General features: G+C 38.0%; 2 protein-coding genes across 5 annotated transcripts in view; one reads left to right on the top strand and one right to left on the bottom strand.

Annotated features, from left to right (window-relative positions):
- Window positions 1-1,477: 1,477 nt before the first annotated feature.
- On the top strand, window positions 1,478-19,059 carry crtac1b (cartilage acidic protein 1b). 4 transcript variants are annotated; one of them, XM_046871988.1, is made up of 15 exons: window positions 1,478-1,705; window positions 4,878-5,077; window positions 5,858-6,054; window positions 6,152-6,288; window positions 9,182-9,338; window positions 10,197-10,331; window positions 10,903-11,048; window positions 13,270-13,406; window positions 13,939-14,021; window positions 14,529-14,629; window positions 14,914-15,082; window positions 17,129-17,274; window positions 17,564-17,606; window positions 17,738-17,881; window positions 18,182-19,059. In XM_046871988.1, the coding sequence occupies exons 1-15, from the start codon at window positions 1,619-1,621 to the stop codon at window positions 18,283-18,285; spliced, it is 1,986 nt and encodes a 661-aa protein (XP_046727944.1). In that variant the 5' UTR covers window positions 1,478-1,618; the 3' UTR covers window positions 18,286-19,059. The 4 variants fall into 4 exon arrangements, with proteins under 4 accessions (XP_046727944.1, XP_046727937.1, XP_046727963.1 ...); XM_046871981.1 differs by having other exon boundaries at window positions 4,875-5,077; XM_046872007.1 differs by having other exon boundaries at window positions 1,479-1,705; window positions 4,875-5,077; window positions 18,446-19,059.
- Window positions 17,838-20,999, bottom strand: part of golga7bb (golgin A7 family, member Bb) — a 26,822-nt gene continuing 23,660 nt past the window's right edge. Inside the window, exon 6 of the transcript XR_006928363.1 lies at window positions 17,838-17,902. The gene's annotated coding sequence lies outside the window, so the exon portion shown is untranslated. The remainder of the gene's footprint in view (window positions 17,903-20,999) is intronic.

Raw genomic sequence — 20,999 nt, 5'->3', positions numbered from 1 at the left:
ACGTACCGGGATACGCATGAGCGATAACAACGACCGCCGTGAACCAACATATACCAACAATAACGGACAGTGAGAGTGTGGAAGTTTAAATAGGAGCTGGTGATGATGCTAAACGAGCACCATATGTGCGCGATTGAAGCCAGGAGCTTCAGAGAAAGCGGCCGAGAAAGCACCTGCCACACCGAAGGGGGCCGAAGGGGGCGTGGCAGGTGGATTCCTGACAGTTAACAAACATGTACTGTATGTACATTTTTATAGCATGCCTTCACCAAACAAATCGCTGCAATGCTGTTGTGTAAAAAACCCCTTCAAAAACACGTGCATGCACATTCTCATTTATTAACGCACTTCATGTACATAAAGAAATTTCAAGCACGTTAATATATTGCCACCATATTGATTTTCGTTTATCTCGATCATCGGTTATCTCGATGCTTTTTGGCGACCCCCTAGGACATCGACATAACCGGGTTTCACTTTTTAAAAAATAAATGTCATGGCAATTTAGAACACCTGTACAACAATTCCCAAATTACAGACTTCTCTGCTGCTGACAAATGTAGTGAAATTGAATGGTTTTTTTTTTTCAGCATTCACTATGATTTAATAATATTACAATGACAGTAAACTAAATACTCAAGTGCTGTAATAAAAGAAAAGTTAGTTAATTCCAATTCTTTCTTTTATTCTCATTACTATCATGTGTGTATCATAAACCAAATATAATCACCACCACAAGTTCATCAAAGCGACCTGTAAGCAATACAATTCCTCTGAGAATGTTTTATTGTCAAGCTTCAGCGAAACAGGGACAAGAATGATAAATACTTCTGATTCTGATTGGTTAATCTTGCCAATACCTAAAACAGCTGCAGCCAATTAAAAATTATTATATGCATGCACAAGCACCTCGTTAAACCTTTATAGGCATCATTATAGCGCAATTACTGCGCAAAAAAGTACTGCGCACTTTTTTTTTCTTTTACAATTATATAATCAGTTGTATTTCATGTTAAATACTAATCAGTAAGCAATTGTAAATTTTATCAAATAATTTCAAAATATAACACTTAGCTAAAGTACGCCTGGAACAATAGTTATAAGAAGGTTAGGTATTATTTGCACATACAGTATGCACATAACTTACCTGCGCACATGAAATGTTATAGTGCATGAATTATTCAACATAATTCTAAAAAACTATGACAAAAGATATCCGGGTGTCAACTGGATTTTATTTAGTTATTTTTTTACTAATGGTTTTAGCAGCATCATTCAACTCGTTTTATATATCGTCTTAAAGGAAAGTGATCTAGTCCTGATCTCAGATCAGAGGAAAAGCGCAGATCTCCTGCCGCAGGCTTAAGCCCAGCCCTCGGAGCGCGTCATTGGCTATCTGTTTATGTATTCACTCTAAGCTCTTATTATTGGCCAGATTCTTACACAACTGCTTTCATAAACTCAGATACGTAATAAGTTGTGTAAGTAAAAAAAGAAAGAAAGAGAGAGAGAGGGAGAGAGTGTTCTCTAGTCTAGCACACGAGATCGGTCCCACGACATCCGCTGGGAATCGCATCGGAGGAACTCGTTTATCTGAGTGACAACGTCTTGTTCATGCATGTGTGTGAGTGCATTCTCTCGGGGCTCTCGGCATGTCACCTATAGAAAGTTTACCAGTGGACCATCAGGATTCATTGCATGCCGCGTGCGTATATATCATCTCTAATAACACTACAGTAACATGATAGATACCGGGAGAGTTTTTTTAATGGAAGAAGACTTCAGATTTTAAATGAGTTCATTTTGGATGCTGGTGGTGTCCTAAACGTTTGAACTTTTTGCCTGAAATATGCTCTTTTAATAATTTTATGGTGTTGCTATTAGATCATTGATTTGCCTAGTTTGAAATGTCTGACATGATTCATGAAGAATAATCTGTATGCGCCCTGTAGGCTAATATTAGAATTGCTACCATCATTTATTTTAAATAAATTTATTTGCTGTGAGTGCACTTGGTGTGTGGACTTGCTGGGAGTGCACTTGGTGTGTGGACTTGCTGGACTTGCTGGGAGTGCACTTGGTGTGTGGACTTGCTGGGAGTGCACTTGGTGTGTGGACTTGCTGGGAGTGCACTTGGTGTGTGGACTTGCTTTGAGTGCACTTGTTGTGTGGACTTGCTGGGAGTGTACTTGGTGTGTGGACTTGCTGGGAGTGCACTTGGTGTGTGACTTGCTTTGAGTGCACTAGGTGTGTGGACTTGCTGGGAGTGCACTTGGTGTGTGGACTTGCTTTGAGTGCACTTGGTGTGTGAACTTGCTGGGAGTGCACTTGGTGTGTGGACTTGCTTTGAGTGCACTAGGTGTGTGGACTCGCTGGGAGTGCACTTGGTGTGTGGACTTGCTTTGAGTGCACTTGTTGTGTGGACTTGCTGGGAGTGTACTTGGTGTGTGGACTTGCTGGGAGTGCACTTGGTGTGTGGACTTGCTTTGAGTGCACTAGGTGTGTGGACTTGCTGGGAGTGCACTTGGTGTGTGGACTTGCTTTGAGTGCACTAGGTGTGTGGACTCGCTGGGAGTGCACTTGGTGTGTGGACTTGCTTTGAGTGCACTTGGTGTGTGAACTTGCTGGGAGTGCACTTGGTGTGTGGACTTGCTGGGAGTGCACTTGGTGTGTGGACTTGCGGGGAGTGCACTTGATGTGTGTGGACTTGCTGAGAGCGTACTTGGTGTGTGGACTTGCTGAGAGTGTACTTGGTGTGTGGACTTGCTGAGAGTGTACTTGGTGTGTGGACTTGCTGGCAGTGTACTTGGTGTGAGTGTGTGTAGTTAAAGCCCTTCAGAGGGGAGGAGAGAGAGTCTGAAACTGACGGTGCAGCGCTTTGTCGCAGTCATTTATGCTGAAATGTTACAGTCTTCCCAGCGCAAAATCACAGCAAAAAGTCATGAGCTACATCCAAACCTAATTAATGTCCTCTAAAGGCTACTAAATAACTTGAAATTGCTCTTATATATGTACAAATCTGCTAAAGTTTAATTTGTAGCCCTTGCCACAGACACCCCCAAATCTTTTTTTTTTTGTTTATGTTGCATGTCACAAGATACATTGATACCTTTGATTTAGGATATTTTATATAGTTCACATGTAAAGTTTATACTTCGTAATCAGTATTGCTGAATTTACTTTTTAGTCCACTAATATAACTAAGTACAAAGCGTAAAGTTGAACACAGTGAGGCTATTTTGCTTGTGTGTGATTTTTGTGTAGATAATGTGTTCATCAGGAATTCACTGTGAGTCTTGGACAGTCTGCAACTGCAGTAAAATGCAGAGACACTATATGTCACCTCAGGACAAATTGCATGTATTAGCACTTCTTAACCTAGGGATTGTTTTTTATATGTCCCTACGGTCATTTATAGCTGGACAGTAGTTTTAAAATGGCAATTAAATGATAGAATATTTTAGCCTGTAGTGCAGCCTGGCCTGTTTCCAATTTTGGCCAGAACACATTTTTTAGTCCGTTACAGTAGAATACGTTCTACATAAGTTATGTCCTTTTAATCTTCAGCATCACCCTGCTTTAATAATCAAGCCGATTATTGAATCTATTCATTTAAAGGCAAAATCAGTACCACGGTGTTGTCTTCTGTCTTCATCATAGTCGATAATACAACACATTAATTTTCATTTCACTTTCCTCTAACCCACTCCATTACTCATCATAATGGTTCCACCTTTGTATTTATGCAATCAGACACATTCATTATACCTATTGTTATGTCTGAAACACAGTAAGCAAATAAAATTTGTTTGTGCTGTAAAGATTTTTTTTTAAGAGCATGTATGCTACATAAAAAAATTGTAATTCAGATTATTATTAAAGAATTATATATTAACAAAAGCAACTGTACACTTTACCAGCTTGTGAAGTTTGCTTCCTCGGTTTCTTTTCATTCATTTAATTTCCCAGACATTTCTCCATCACACCTCCCTCTTCCATTATTTCATTTATTTTCACGATTGTTTCACCTCAGCTATGTACTGTTGTGTTTACACACATTTAGGGTTCAATACTGAGTCTTTAAGCAGTACTTCTTTTAAACCACTGCTTCATCAGTAATTCACTCCTATACATCTCTTAACAGACCACAGAATTTATTGCACTACTGGATTTATCCACAATTGGTCCAGTAGTCAATTCGAAACACTCTCATTCAATTTACCCCATATAGACAGTTAAGTAGATTCTCCAATGTCTTTGACTCTTTTTTTGGTCCCATATGGATTTTACTGTCCAAAATGTCCACTTCATGTGCAGTGGGATTGCTTTTACAATCTGGTCTTAATTTAGACCTGGTCTATCACCTGTCTTCACTTCCCTGATTTATGTGTTTGCCCTGTAAGTGAAATGTTGACCAGGTAATTACGTCCTAACAGGGGGAAAACATTGAGCGATCTTAAATCTAGCTGTCAATGAATGGTGTTTCCTATTGCGCTTTGTGCAGTTTTCCTCACACAGAGAAGAGTAAAGCTACATACTGTACAGCAAGCAAGCTAGATAGGTAAGCATCAAGCAGCTCCTGGTGGTTGGTTGTGTGGCTGCCACTTGGTTGGTGTGTTGCGCTAGTCTGTAATACTAGCAAAATGTTAGCAAAGTGTCACTTTTCATTAAAGAATTATTGATTTATATTGAACATTGTAACATAAAGAATGTCCAACTGGCTGTTAGACATTTATTAGTGTAATGAAAATGAAGGTTTCCACATTTTCTTGTTTTAGATTTGAGTACATGGCTACCTTGCCCAAAGTGTCTTTCACACAACAAAATACTGCACCTGGTGAGAAAAGAAGCACTAATACTGTACTTGTGTTCAGCAGGTGACCATGTCATTGTGGATAATAGCGGCTGTGCTCAGAATGGTGGGTCAGTGCTTGGCTCAGCGCTCTGAGCCCATGTTTGTATCCGTCACTCAGAGTGTGCTGCCCTCTGACTATGAGAACAACCCCACTCAGCTGAATTATGGCGTGGCTGTTACTGATGTGGATGGGGATGGGGACCTAGAAATATTTGTGGCTGGGTGAGTATTTTGTTCTATTTTAACACACAAGCCTTACAAACATGGTTCAGGGCAATATATTGTGTTTTCAAGTCAACTAGTTTTAATTACTATTGATTAATATTAGGTTTTGCTGAAGCACAACAGTTTTACTGCAATGCCTTTGGGTTGCAATTAATGCTAACAGTTTTGCAATGAAGTCTCCATCAGTGAACAGATAATAACTTCAAGAAAACAGATCATAAAACTTTGATGAAGTTCCAGGTTACAGGTAGCACCTTTTGTCCATGTAGTAAACAATTACAGAAGAAATTTGTTTATTCCACTATTTAGTGTCACCCAGATGAGTCTAGTTCCTCACAAGGTTTCTTCCTCATATCGTCTTAGGTAGTAGTAAAGGACCAGCAGCCAAAAAAAGTCTTTAGTAAAGCAGAAACACGATGTAAATTTATAAAAGGATTTGTTATTCTATTTAAGAATTAATTAAATCTAAAGAAATTAGGTGGATTAATGACCTATTAACATGTAATACATAGCAAAATTAGGAGAATTCTAGGGATAAAAAAATGCTATTTGTTTTCGGATTTCATTACATCAGTTTTGGTTGACTTAAAATATTTTGTTAGTTTTTGATAAATTAAATCTGAATAAAAGTAGCAAAAATACATTGTCAAAACAAACAGCTAACACTATTATACCAATGCAGAATAGTTGACACTCTCTTAAATCTTACTCACTACTGAAGGATTTATATTTGTATAATTGAAAAGAATATTCTAAAAATAGTGTTTCCACCTGCAGGTACAATGGCCCAAACCTGGTGCTGAAGTACGATAAAGCAAAGAAGAGATTAGTCAACATTGCCGTAGACAACCGCAGTTCGCCATATTATGCACTTAGAGACCGACAGGGTAATGCAATTGGAGTCACAGCATGTGATATAGATGGCGACGGGAGGGAGGAGATCTATGTTCTTAACACCAATAATGCTTTCTCTGGTAAGTACATAGTAATATACAAACACCAGGACATGTAAAGGAAAACAGTACTTGATTATTTATACGTTGCATTAAAAATTCTGCTTTCCTTGACTAGGTCGAGCAACATACACTGATAAGCTCTTCAAGTTTCGCAATGGACGCTTTGAAGATCTTCTTAATGATGAGATAAACGAACAGAGAGATGTTGCGAATCGAATGGCAGGTCGTTCTGTAGCTTGTGTGGATAGAAAGGTAAAAAACCTCTTACGATTTCACCGGGTGAAGTCTTTTGACATCCCCTCAATCCCTCAAACATCAAAGTCTCTTAGATATCCACCCAGATTGTCCTATTTCTTGCTAATCATTTGAGGGATAATACAAGAACACAAGCACATAAACACCAAAATCTACAGTTATGAGCGTCAACTAGGAGCTACACAAAGGTTTACACCTTATTTTTACTTCCATAAAATATTTCTATCTGACAGAGCCTCATGTTACAAGACAAGAGCTTATATGAGGAATGCACATGAAGGATTACACTATTCCACGCAAACCTGAGCTAATCAGCAAAATTTGATAGATCGCTTATGGTATAAATTATTTGGTTGATAGCCAAAGAACAATAAGCTGAACTGCATATTTCTGGCTTTCCAACTCTTCTTTACAGCCGGCAGCAATGAACGATGTCCACTTATCCAGCGAGGCAGCAACCGAGGGATTGAAATAGATTTTTTGATTGCAGCTCCATTTGACTGAGCAATAAGAGGATGCTGTTCTGCGGCTCTGAATAAATGATGTAGCACAGCTGGGTGAGGTTGTAAACTTAAAACAAAACACAAATGTATTCAGTTTAGATTTAACTGAGCTGTGGAAAAAAAACAAAACTAAATTATTTAGTAAGATCAAGGACCTCTGAGATCCACTGGGAAGACTGTAACAAACAATTAATAATGCTGTAGATTATTAATCCTGTCCCTTTCAGAAGTTCCAGTATTTAAAAGGACAATAGCAACGATTAGTACAATGAAATTCCAGTAAATGATTATGATGATTACAGTATATGCTTGAAACTTATTGAGGTCTTGAGGTCTGGTCATATTTATCCATCTGCTAGATTCCCAACAACATGCAGGACAATGAATAATGAAAAGCATTTTTTATGAATGTGTCCTACTTGACAATGAAGTGCGGTCATTTGTCTCTTAAGGGTGGACAGGGAGACGTATTGACCTGCTCATGGAATGGAGATAGATTAGTTCTCATTTACTTCTTGCTGCACGGGCCAGTAAATATTCATGACTGCTACTGGAACCCTTTCCAACGGAAGCAGGATACGTTAGAGGGAAAGAGTAACAATTAAGTAGAAGATAATGGGCTTTTTCTTTATTTAATTACAATATAATAAAGCACAACGTATAAAAATAGACCAAAGTAGGAACACCAGACTGTAAAATTTAAAGGAAATAACCACCCTGAAACCTGAAATACTTGTCTACATGGGTTTGTTCTAGGTTCTTTATATATATATATATATATATATATATATATATATATATATATATATATATATATATATATATATATATATATACCCATTTTTGTGGCATGTGCGACACTTTGGATACCTCTTAAGGTATAAAATTCAGAACTTAATTAACTGACTCATTAAGGTATGTCAAGATTTGTCATTAGGGGTAACAATTCCAGTAATAAATTCTCTGCAAACCTCTGCTAACACAACTCCCACCTGTTCCTTTGAGCAGCTGACTGAAAATCTGCAAAATTATTGAAGTCCACAAAGCAAAAGAACACTATAAAACTATAATCTAATTTACAGTTAGATTATAGTTAGTGCTTCTAATTTACAATCTACACTGTCCAAATTGTTATTAAAAATGGCAGAGGACTGTGACAAAAGGTGTTGCACAGATGATCGAAAACATCACAAAATCTACCAAATGCTATATTGGCAAAATATAGCATTTATTGTATTATTGTTAATTATTATTGCTTCTTTTCACTTCAAAAATTTTATGTATGTACTTTTTGCCAGGGATGGCTAATCAGTTTTTTTTTTTAAATGTCTATATTGGTCAAATATACTGTAGACACTGGTGAAATGATGGTAATTTAATGGGGTTATTGACTGCTAAGTGACTCCCAAATAATTCACCTTTAGTGTATTTTTATTGCCTTGAGTTTAAATACTGATGCCACAGTCATCCATGGCCAGGAGTCCAAGAAATTATAATTGGTCTTGCTGGATGGGTAGAATGGCACAACTGTGTCAAAGAGAGAGACACTAGCCAATTATGGCTGTCTGTCAGCTCAAATGTGTGGAAAAAGATTGTTAATGCTGTGTGTTCAGCTGCCCTATGACGTAACATGAGCAACAGTTCTAAAAGATATGGTCACTGGCTTCATGTGTTTTGAAGAAAGAACCTCCCTAACTGGGAGCTGGCTTTTAAAATTCCTGGTAATTAACAGTGACCAAACTAAAGGAACATAAACTTGTTTCCAATTAGTATTTACTATATTTATGTATAAAATAAAATGACACCCATTAAGTAATTTTTAGTCATTTAAAACCAATGAGGTCTATCATATTTATAGGGTATGAAATATTCTCTTAACTCCCCCTTCTCGAACTGTTTTCATGACCTGAGTTGACGTCTCAATAGCGTGGAGAGAACGTAATGTGTTTGACATTTACATTCCTATGCCTCATTAAGACTGCAGAGGCTAGGTAGTGGTATTTATATACTTATGCACACATTTCTTTAGTTCATCATTTCCCTGGTGTGGAGAAGCAGGGAGCGCTGAGACTTTATTGAAACTGTGTGCCTAAGTTCATTTAGATGACTCCTTCACTGAGTTCAGGCCCACAGGGACTCTATCTGATAATGGAGTGTGAAATTAATATCCACAGGGGTAGGTGCTGGAGAATGCATAGAAAGCGAAGCAATGGGGTCCTCAAACAAGAGAAATGAAGGCCTACAAGCCAATGAAGTAGTAGTTAACATTTGGAGGCGCATACACATGCTGTGTCCAGAATTAGCATAATCATGCGTTTTGTATTTGTGCCGAGATGTGAACCGCTTCCAATGGTACATGCACAATAAATAATCCTCTTCTGTATTAGGGAACCGGGCGCTATGCAATCTACATTGCCAACTACGCCAGTGGGAACGTAGGACCACATGCTCTGATTGAAATGGATGAAAGCGCCAGCGACCTGTCAATGGGGATTATTGCGCTGTCTAACGTGGCAGAGCAGGCAGGAGTTAACAAGTTTACAGGTATAACATGATATTATATGGTGTTATGTTTATGAGAAATGGTGTATTACTAGAAAAACTCAAAAGCAGCCGGTCACAGGGTCAGTGTGCTTAACCCTGTGGTAGATTTTCATCTGAACCCAGTGCTTATTGAGTCATTGAGTTACGGACAGTGCTTATTGGTTAAAGCAGCCCTAATAGAGAGAGAGAGAGGCGCATGTGAGGCGCTGCTGCAGCAGCACAGTGGCAGCTTTTGGCACACTCAGCTGTTTGCTGTTCTGAAAGTCATAGGGAGGCACAAGGACGACAGAGCCATACTTCAGCTCGGACTTGCTCAATGGGCCAAACATTCCATTAATCAGCACAGACTGTGAAGTGGACTTTGATTCTCTATTCAGCGCTGTTTTAGTGGAAGCAGTGCTGTTCACAGTTATAAAATGTTGTGCACTGAGTTCAGAATTATAGAGGAGAGGCCATTTTGGATATGTGATAAAACCATGTTTAGTTTAGTGTAATTAAAATGTTGTTTTAATTTGCATTATGTTGAGTCTCAGGAACATTTTAGTTGATTAGGCATTTAAATATTTTGTTAAAGGACAATGCAATTAAATAAACTTATGTAACTGAATGCATTGCAGTAGAAATGTTCATAACGTTTAAAGATGTGAGCTTTAAACATTCAGAGTTTTAGCATAGCCTCCGGGATACTAAAGTAAGCACTGCAGTGAGGGGCAATATGGCTGTGGAGAGTGTATAATGTGATTGTAGTTTGTGTCAGCAGAAACTGTGGCATGCCTTCATAGAGAAATGGGCTGGAAAGGCAGTAATGACTTGCACATTGCATATGGTAAATGTGGTTGTCCCTGCAATGAACTATAGGTGGACGTGGCGTTGCAGTGGGGCCAATACTCAGTCAGACCCTTCCTGATATATTCTGTGACAATGAGTACAGCCCCAACTTTCTGTTCCGCAACAACGGAGATGGGACATTTACAGATGTGGCTGCACAGTCAGGTGAGTTGTACAAGACAAGTATTCGGACACTTGTCCACCACACCGTTTCAAAACCATGGACATTAACACAGAGTTGGTCTCAGCATTGCTGTTATAATAACCTCCACTTATCTGGGAAGGCTTTCACTAGATTTTGGAGTGTTGCTGTGGGAATTTGTGCTTATTTAGCAGTAATGAGGTTGTGCATTAATGTTAAGTAAGAAACCCTGAGTTGCAGTCAGTGTTCCTTTTCTTCTTTCAGGTTTTCACTAGAGTAGAGGTGCAGGACAATGAAGCTTTTTCCAACCCTGGCAAAGCATGCCTTTATGGACCTCACTTTGTGCACAGGAGTGTTACCATGATGAAACATGTTAGGGCTGATTAGTTAGTCAGTGAGGGGAAAATATCATGCTACAGCATACAAATATATTTTATAAAATGTGCACTTCTCATGTATAGGTTTGATGAGCATGGGTGTCCACATACTTTTGACCACACAGTGTATTATCTGTCTTTATGGACACAAACTCATTAACGAACAAAACGTGAATATTTTGTCAGTAAATGTGAAAGTTATGTGTACTTGTTGCAGGACTTGAGGACCCAATGCAGCATGGCCGTGGAGTAGCTCTAGCAGATTTTAATCGGGATGGGAGGACAGACATTGTGTATGGCAACTGGAATGGGCCGCATCGACTATACCTGCAATTAAACAATAACCGCAAGCAGAGATTCAAGGTGGGTTTGTTTAAGTGCATATATTTGCTCATTTGGATCATGTTTTTATTCAGAATGACTTACACCTGAAGCAGCATACAGCTAAGCAGATGGGTTAAGGTTATTGCTCAATTACTGCACCATGGCAGCTGGACAGGGCTTACAAACTATATCAGTTCTTACCGGTTGTTATGTGACTAGCTGATACTTGCCGATTGCTTCTTTGTAGGATAGCTTTAGTTCATTTTTGAAGGGTAGCTTTAGTCACTTATTTTTGGCAACATAATAATATTTGTTTTGTTAATTATTTAACCATGTCTTGGTGTACCTCGCTTGAACAGTATAATTAAGCCTAGATTTCCTCGTCCATTTATGAAATGACTTCTGTCACACATAGCAGATTTTTATGCACTTGTCTACAGTTTCTCCTTTTTTTTGATTAGAGCATTCTGACTGTTCTTGACTTGCACCAGACATTTAACGCTGTGACACTCCTCTTGATGCAAACATCGCAAGATTGTTACAGAATGCATGAGTTTATGATGGTTGCTGATTATGGAGTTCTGCAGATCGGAGCAGTGTTGATTATCCTAATGCTGGTGGAGAAAGATAGAGCTGATGAGCGAAAGACTGGCATCCTTAAAAGTGAACGTGTCTGAGCCTTTGCTGTGACCACAGTGCAATTACACATACAATCAGAGGTCTACCTGATTACATCTGACTGATTAAAGTATTCAAATACAGTAGAGTAAAATGAAAGATGTGTAGAACATCTTATTCAGACACAATTTAAATCATGGCTCCGATTCAGTTCGACTAAATTGTTTGAAATTATGTTGGATTCACTATGTTGTGGTATAAATGCAGCATAGTAGTATTCCTGTTCTGTTGATCTGGAAAACTAACACAGAAATAAAATAAAAAAATTTAAAGAAATCTGTTTATTTTATTCTGGTTTAGGTTGCTTGTAGTGAATCTATTTTAATATCACTGATTTATCAATAATCACTTAAATCACCTCATATTATGCATAATTGCTTACACAGCACCATAGGTCTATGATTATAAAGCTATAATAATCACAAGAGAATATATTTATGAGTAGCAGGGGAGTTTATAGTATTTGTGCTCATGCCAGAATCAATGGTTTCCTGTACAGTGCAAAATAATTGTTTGTGTCTGTGTACCTGTGTACCTGTAGGGATTGTAGATGATGGTTATCCATAGTTCCATAGAAATAAAATAAACAAATCTAAAGGGCTTTTTATGCAATAGTTAGTTTCAGAAAGTCATAAATCAAACTGACATGTACTGTAAGTATGGTGCTGTACTAAATCCTACTATGCTACCAGAGATGTTGTTGTCAGTACGGTTTTCTTTTTTTCTTCTTTTTTGGGTGATAAATGTCAGTAGGGAGCTGTTTTATAGGGGTCACATCCTGGGTTAATGTCCTGTGGGAGCACTTGTACAGAGACATCTGAAATGCACTGCTGGCTTTTGTGAATACTGCCATTTCTAATTAAGATGTTCTGTCACTTTGCTGAATTGCTAATTAAATCTGAAGTGACCTCGATACGCACTGGCACTGCAAACTGCTAAAGTTTATACATTAAAACTGTAGAGTAAACGTTCACCCGGTATGTTGGGTTTCTTTTGATCATATGGAAGTGATGGTACAAAATGGCAAAAAGCAAATTGTAAGAAATATTCGTCTCTCTTTTACTTACTATTTACCCCTTTTTCAGTGTGAGCCCTTTCCCAAGCTGTCCATCGCATCTTTTTTACCTAGGGAGGACAAGGTCATTCTAGGGTACTCCTCACACAAAGTTTATGAGCCCTATAATTAAAATGAGGGGTAAATACTTGAGGGAGTGCAGTGCTCTATAACTCTTCACGGACTTATTGCTGCATCACTGAACCAAGGAGATATCAGTTACTTGCTCCTGCTCTTACTTCCTGCTGCTGCAGGTCTTTGGGCTCATGATTTAACTCGAGGTCTGCCTTCCATGTCAAACATACAAGACACTGGACATTAATTATTTACTTATCCAGGTGCATTACGGTTGAACTGTCAGTGTGTGCCTTTCTCACAGTATTTATCTTTACTGTGAATGTTTTTCTTTCACAGTGAATTGAGGAAAATGTGATAAAGAGGTGTGTGTGTGTGTGTGTGTGTGTGTGTGTGTGTGTGTGTGTGTGCATATATTTGAGTGCAAGCTATACTGATACTCTCATGTCTCAGGACATTGCATCGCAGAAGTTTTCCATGCCGTCTCCTGTGCGCACAGTCATCGCAGCAGACTTTGACAATGACAATGAGCTGGAGGTCTTTTTCAACAACATTGCATACAGAGGTCCATCAGCCAACAGACTGTTTAGGTAAACCAAGAGGACTTCAGTTCATCAAATATCTAATGAAGCTCAGTCAGAATAGACACTAAGTACAACATTATTTAATGCCAGAAAACATTCTTAAAAAAAAAAAAAAACAATCGTATTGTTAATTTATAAGAAAAGCTGGGAAAGTTTTCAACACAATGTTATTAAAACAAAATATACCTTATTCACCCATATGATTGGACAATATCCCACGGACCCCCTCCCCATTTAATGGGCTCAATATAATAATACAGATAATTTTCAATCAAGGTGGACAAAATATCCTTTTCAAAGCACCAGCAGTTATTTTGTTTTAGCCAAACAATTACAATTAATTTTATGCTTCAAAATATAATAATACACATTCAAGAATAAGCATAAAACCCTACTGTTTTCTGCTTTGAAAAAATTTAATCAGCAACAAAAACCCAGTGCAATTGTGTTGAGGACAACTATTACTATGATGTAGATTTAAGTGCACTCTAGTGCACAGTAAAACTAAAGTGCTTGTAACAGTTTACTGCATCCACAGAGTGTCTCGAAGAGAAAATTCAGACCCACATATAGAGGAGCTGAACATTGGGGAGTCAGCTGAGCCAGAAGGCAGAGGAACAGGTAACTGCTTTAAATTATAACAGTATTGGTTATTGTTTATGTAAATGCAACAACACAATATTTTTCAAGTATAAAAAAAATTTCTTCAGGTTAAACTCCAGGTTAAATTCCTACAACCTGAAATGAAGCCAAGCAAAAATGTTACCTTCCTTTACCAGTGGGTGGCATCAGAGCTCTACTGTGGTGTGTTTCTGCTGCCATACCAAGCTGTTTACACGCATGTGGTATATATAATCAGTTACAGTAAAAAGAATTACTTACCAATGAGATGGGACTCTAATCCAAGCAAAGAAGATTGATTTTGAGTGGTAAATGATTTTCCCAATTTCTAACATGATACATAAACCAAAATGAACAATTCAAGTGACATAGTATCGCCATATGTTCCTGATTTATATCTCCATATGCTTCTGATTTATAAAGTATGTTATGCATGGAAAAAAAGGCTGATTTCATGACATGGCACTATCACCTGTGTTGCATTTGACATCTGTATTTGGCTCGTAGGAGCTGCAGTGACTGATTTTGATGGAGACGGACTGTTAGATCTGCTAGTGACACACGGCGAGAGTGCAGCTCAGCCTATCACTGTGTACCGAGTGAACCAAGTGAGCATTTGACTTCCAGCTGCTTATGAAACAGCTGCAAAATGCATTTGTAACTTGTGTTTTCACTCATGTGAAAGGAAACCATTATTTGTGCAATTGCTGTGCATTTTGTTCTCCAGTTACTAGTTAAATTAGCCATTTCATTGAATTAGTCATTAGTAAGCCCATTGAGTAAATACATCCTTGTAAACAACAATAAACCTCATTAATGTTGGTGTTGCTAAATGGAATTTATTTTTGAGGTTAACTCCCAGTCGTCCCATGCTGTTGATTGCTTCTTACAGGGATCATCTAACAGATGGCTCCGTGTAATTCCACGCACTCGGTTTGGCGCTTATGCTCGAGGGGCCAAAGTGGTGGTCTACACTAAAAGAAATGGCGTTCACACACGGATCATCGATGGAGGTTCTGGATACCTGTGTGAAATGGAACCTGTGGCTCACTTTGGACTCGGTATGTGCTGTATTTCTATTTAATGTTTAGCAACAGTTTCAGTTTTCCAACGACAAGATTCAGAGCAGCTGAACATAATCCCTGTTTGGCTGTTGATTTAGACCAATGTGTTGACTACATGAGTAAATAAAAATGGAATGTACTTGAGTTTAGGTCAATTGTTATGCCGTATTCTTTTAAAATACTATCTAGGGAATGGCATTAATAACCGTCATGGAAATATAAAGAGCCAAATCCACAGGATATTAAATCAAGTACAAGCTGTAAACAACAATTAAAACATTAGGACTAATACAATAAATAAAACAAAATCCCATAATACTTCATAAAATTGCTCAGCTATATTAACACTGTATTAATTCTACAATAAATTTCCATAATTTCATTTAATTTCAGCATATAAGGGTCAGTGCACAGTGAGGCAACATGTGCTTTGTTTGATTTCACTCTGATGAGTGCACAGAAGTCAAGTGTGTTCATGCAGCAGTAACATAATCCATGTGAATGCCGGCATTTTTAATATCCTCACTGATTAGAAGTCTGTGATGAGATGCTGGTGTACAGGTGCAGAAGCTGGTGGTCAGCACAGGAACATGCTCACTCTCCATGGCTCAGTTACGGATGCTCTGTCGAGCGTGGCTTCATCAACTCATCAGGGAGTCATCAACCAGATTTGTACTGGTGCTAGGAAGCCAGTTGGAATCTCTGAACTTTTTAAATATGGTGTGAAAATCTAAATGTTCTCAGTTAGAGGTCAAATGATCACCCAGATGGCCTGTAAATACTACATGTGTGTACCCGGTATTAAGTACAGCCACGCATGCATATTTAGTGCTGGAGGGTGGATGTGTGAAGATTGTAAATCACATTGGATGACTTAAGATTCAAAGAAGTGCTAATTCCATGTTTTTGGATTAGGTGTTCGAGCATTTGATTGCTAGCCATTAAGTCTTACTTTGGATCTCCTGCAGAGCTGAAGATTACATTGCCCCCATATTCAGTAATGTACCTTGCTTTATACATTTTCTGATGGCTGAATATTTGGCTTATGAACATTCTTTGCTGAATAATCCTGGAAGAATTTGCAATTTTTACCCTTTAGGTGCTACATGTAGAATATTTAAGAGTAATAGTCTCTTGCAGAGCAATCATGAGCTTTAGCAGGTGAAATGTCCAGTGTTTTCTCCCAAAGGGGCACCTGGTGTAGCAGCCTGGGTCCTGGCAGGAGCCCTTTGCGGATCTTTTTACTTAAGAAATGTTGCTTTAATTAAAGACTGGCAAGGCACTCGGAGCATCTCTCCATGCTTGAGTAAAAAGCGGAATGGTAGGAAATGGGAGCTGCTTGCAGTTGAGCTCTTGCCCCCTACCTTTCCATATCTGTCCCTTTTGAAGTGCTGCGATATTCTTTTGCTATGTTTCTCTTCTTTTGCGTGGATTTTCTGACGATCACCATGTTCTAGACTTTGCCATACCAACTGTTGTAGGCCTGCTTTAGCCAAGTTGTTGCACCACCAGCAGGGGTGAATTTGGATAGGTTGTGATGAGTTGGCACCAGCTAAATGTTCCTTTTGCCAAAAATTCAATAGAAAATGTGTGGTGTTCTGGCTTCTGAGCACAGTATACAACACAATTACAATCATTTCTAGTCTGGTGTTTGAGCACCTCTGCGGAACATTTCCTGTTATACCAAAAGCTCCTAAACTCATAATGCTGTCTTGTATGCTGTTAGTCATAAGAGTTTCACTTACTGTATCAAATCAGACAAGTTTATTCCATACTGTGCACAGCTGCAGCCCTGCACATTCTTGTGCATTTGTTAAGAGCTTGCAACCCTTGTGCCAAACCCAAGGCAGCTCCAACCTGGCTTTTGCCAAATAGCTTCTTGGGAGGCCTTTTCTCCTGAGTGGAATTTTTCCATTGAGAGCTGTGCTTAAAGAGAAGAAATCATTCATTGTGTCTCCTAACTCTAAGGGGAGGTTACAAAGGCAGACTGTTCTCTAAGTGCTGAGAGGCTTTTTGCTTCCCTGCCATGTTCTTTGCCAACAGGGAAAGACGTGGCCACCAATGTGGAGGTGTACTGGCCAGATGGACGCTCTACAGCCAGACCATTGGAGCTCAGTGACCTGAACACAGTTATGGAGATCGACTATCCAACATCTGAGGAGGAGGTGACCCCAGCGGTCGAGCTGGAGGTGTGGCCAGTGCTTTGTTGTCTTTTATGATTGATATTGATTTGAAATGGTTAACCATTTGCTTTATACTTATTTGTCTTTGGTAATATGAATGATTTTTGAAATCTCACACACTTCTGATCAAACAGTAGAGCCTCCTTATGTCAAGTAAAATCACTTTTTTGTTATGTATTTATAGCCTGTTTATTATAAATTGTCTTTTTACTCACAAAATGAACTGAACATTTTGTTTTGAAATTAAGTCATTTTAGTACATTGATTTTATGCTCCCTTTATGCGTCTTTTGCAGTGTGGAGATGGATTTTTTGTTAATGAAAATGGCCGTTGCTCTGGTAAGACTCGTAGGCATTACAGATTGTTGTTCCGTGCCATTCTAAGCCCGCAAACTGTGTTGTCATCTGTCACTTGGCTGTTGCGAAACCCTAACATGCAATCCTTCATTCCTCTTCCTTGTAACTCCCAGATGAGGACGAGTGTACACACTTTCCCTCAGTGTGTCCCCACGAGCGTCCTGTCTGCACCAATACATATGGGAGCTTCAAATGCCGCTCAAAGAAGAAGTGTAACCAGGGATACGAGTCCAACGATGAGGGATCAGCCTGTGTGGGTGAGTAGGAAACTGCTGACTCTGGATTAATAAAGGAAAGAACTGTCATGAGGCCTTCCAACTGTCATGCTGCTTTAAGCTTTCATGAACTGCATCATTTTTAAACTCAAACTGTGGCACATTTATGGCCAAATATGACTTCCTACAGCTTTCCCATGATGCTCTTTTCTATTGCTGCTTTATAGTTTCCAATTTATTTCCTTTCTCTTTGTGCTGTCTAACAGTTTTATATCTTCACTAGAATGCTGTTATATTAAAATGAGTGAGATATTTGTTTTTTTTTCTGCTTTCTGCCTGCAGCTCAAGTAGCCTACTTTGAAGAAAACAGATCTTTTGCCTTTAAACAGTGGCCTTCTCATTACTGCTTACTGTGTCTAACTCTGCTCGCTCTGTTCAGTGTCTGACCTGCTGACGGCTTCCTTCTTTCCTCATCATCACTCCTCCTCTGCTGTGCATTCTTTCTGTCCTGTGTATTGGGAGTCGCCTGTAAACTGAACTCTCGTTGGACTCATAGCTCTCACCGTGACCCTTGCTGTGTCTTATTTTCTGCTCTAATACTTGTAGGATAGACAATGTGCATGCCCACAGGAATGTACAGGAGTTTCAAAGAAGAAAACATTTTGAAAAGAGTTTGAAAAAGAAAACAATAAAAAGATTCAACACACCAAGCTTTAAGAAGAAAGGCATCATATGGCTGAAGAAATAATGATGTCAAATTATTTTCATCCAAAAGCCTGGATATTATTTTATGTAAATGTCCATATTAAATAATAATTCAAAGAATATATATTTAAGGTCACAGGTTGTTCTGTAATGTTTCATTAAAAAATGGACCAGCAACCAAATTACTGTTGTTGTTGTTCTATGAAATCTACATAAAGGCCGCTATTTATCATTGCACGGTATTTTACTGGTTAATGCATTGCCAAATATTATTTTTTAAATATTTATTTCATATATTTTATTGCTTTCTTATTTAATAAAAACATGAACTATCTCTCCCCAAATAATTATTTGTAGATTTTTTTTATTTATTGGCATGAAAATGATAAAGTAAATTTATTTTGCTGTAAATATTATTTGCTTATAGGAAACATTCAAAGCCAGAGGTTGTTTGTTGGGTGTGGGTTGTAGATTGTCTGCAGTTTATTATTTAATAAAATGGATCAAAAAACAAATTCCTGTTGTTAATTCTCTCTGCATGAAGTATGCTAATTGCTTATTTGTTAATTAATTAATTAATTTAACATTTTTATTTTATTAGAGGTCAAGGCATGAATGGTTTGTCATTTATTCTAATTGTTAGGGTTTTTCTTCTTCTTTTCCTAATTCTTAAGTAAAACAGCACAAACTGTAAACCATAGAAACAGTACACAGACTATTCAGGGGTTACAGAGATTGGTGTACAGCACACACATCATATTTTCGTCCTATATCTGAAGAACTTTAAGTCATACACAATTGTTTTTCGTCTTATAAAGACCTGCTCCACAAATTTCCACCAAGATGTTTTTGATAATTTTCCAAATATGCAAAAGCTACTTTTTTATATAGCTTTGGGATTTTTGATTGATCTTCACAAACCTGGTGCCAAATTACTCATTAGTACAGTACCTCCAAAATACTTAGAAAATAAGACTTGTTGAGATGCAAACAAAATGGCTGACATGTCACTCAACCCTAACAAAATAGTACATACTTTACCTAAAGAGCTGTAACTCATAAATGTGTGTGCATTTGGATAATCTTGAATGCCCTATGGTTAATTCATAATAGTTTGCATAAAACAGAATCTATATTTGTAAACTACTATTTTTTCAGATGATCATGTTTTGGGTCAAAAGGACTTAATAATATATATTATTCAGGAATTAAATAATATCTGAAATTGATAAATGGAATGGCCAAATGCCAATGAATTTTGCCAAATTCAGGTGGGATTGGGCTGGTTTATTCAAACAGCTGTATCTGCTATATAATGCACTGGAGGTGATGTTTACTAAGACTGTTCGGACCCTGCACAGTGATACTTGCAATAATAATAATAATAATAATAATTATTATTATTATTATTATGATTAATATTATTAATCATAATAATTTGTTTATCTTTTTTGTTTTCTTTGTTTAGTGCACATCAATTGTAGAAGTGGGACTGAGAGCTAAAATAATTAAAGGCAAATTTCAGGTGGAGATTCACCTAATGCTTTAGCTGTGTAATGATCAAGCAAGTGTTTTTTACTACTAGCTAATGGTAACATACAGTACTTGGTATTTAAGTCATTAACATATTTGTCATTTTCAACTTAATCTACAAGATTTATTCTGTAAATAAATATTTATTTATATTTTTCTGTCAATATTATTAAGCAGACCACATGTCCTTTTAGTTTGAGATAAAATTTCTGATCTTAAACTTGATATCACCATAAATACATTCTTTTTTTTTTTTTTTTAAACACAAGTGTTTCTCAAAACATCCAATTGTCAGGATCTTCCGGTTTTGCGGCGCACACTTCCGGGTCGGTTTTTCCCGCGCCTCCTGGTATTTAAGGACACCAAAGACTTTAGCTCTACCGGCTCCCTAGCCCCTGAGATTATTCTTGCCACCCTGCCTGTTCCTGTTCATGGTCCTGCTCCTGCTTCTGTTCCTAACCCCTGTTCTGCTCGGCTTTGGTTTTGAACTCTAGGCTGGTTTTTGGTTTGTGTTTCTGCCCTGCCTATATTGTTCTGTTTGCTGGCTTATAGACTGTTTTGGATTTTGGTTTTCCCTGCATCACCCTGTTTGCCTGTGTTTCTGACCCTGGACTGTTTTGGGACTGTTTTTTGTAACTCCCTGTCACATCCTGCATTTGGGTCCTCACTCGCCCCAGTCACACCCGCAAGATTTCTGACACTAATGTTTTGTTTTCGTTTACATTTGGGTTATTATTTGCCACGTTTCATCTCTTTTAAAATGTTTTAGCAGGATATTATGTGGACTTTGCTTTTTGCACACTATATTGCCTGCATTGGAGAAAAGGACATGTGTTCATTTGACAGAAAATTAGCTTCTTACTGAAGTATGCTAACAGCAGTGACTCATGCAAGATAAGAATCCTGCATTCTTCTGTGCTGT

Source organism: Silurus meridionalis, chromosome 2 (assembly GCF_014805685.1).
Source record: "Silurus meridionalis isolate SWU-2019-XX chromosome 2, ASM1480568v1, whole genome shotgun sequence".
NCBI classification, from domain to species: Eukaryota; Metazoa; Chordata; class Actinopteri; order Siluriformes; family Siluridae; genus Silurus; species Silurus meridionalis.
This window is presented reverse-complemented; position numbering and strand designations above follow the sequence as displayed.

Bases quoted from the DNA above. Each gene is read 5' to 3' on its own strand.
- crtac1b (XM_046871981.1), top strand. From the start codon at position 1,619: ATGTGTGTGAGTGCATTCTCTCGGGGCTCTCGGCATGTCACCTATAGA. The intron at 9,339-10,196 runs GTATAACATGAT...AATGAACTATAG, and splicing joins AGGAGTTAACAAGTTTACAG to GTGGACGTGGCGTTGCAGTG. The intron at 14,022-14,528 runs GTAACTGCTTTA...TTTGGCTCGTAG, and splicing joins GCCAGAAGGCAGAGGAACAG to GAGCTGCAGTGACTGATTTT.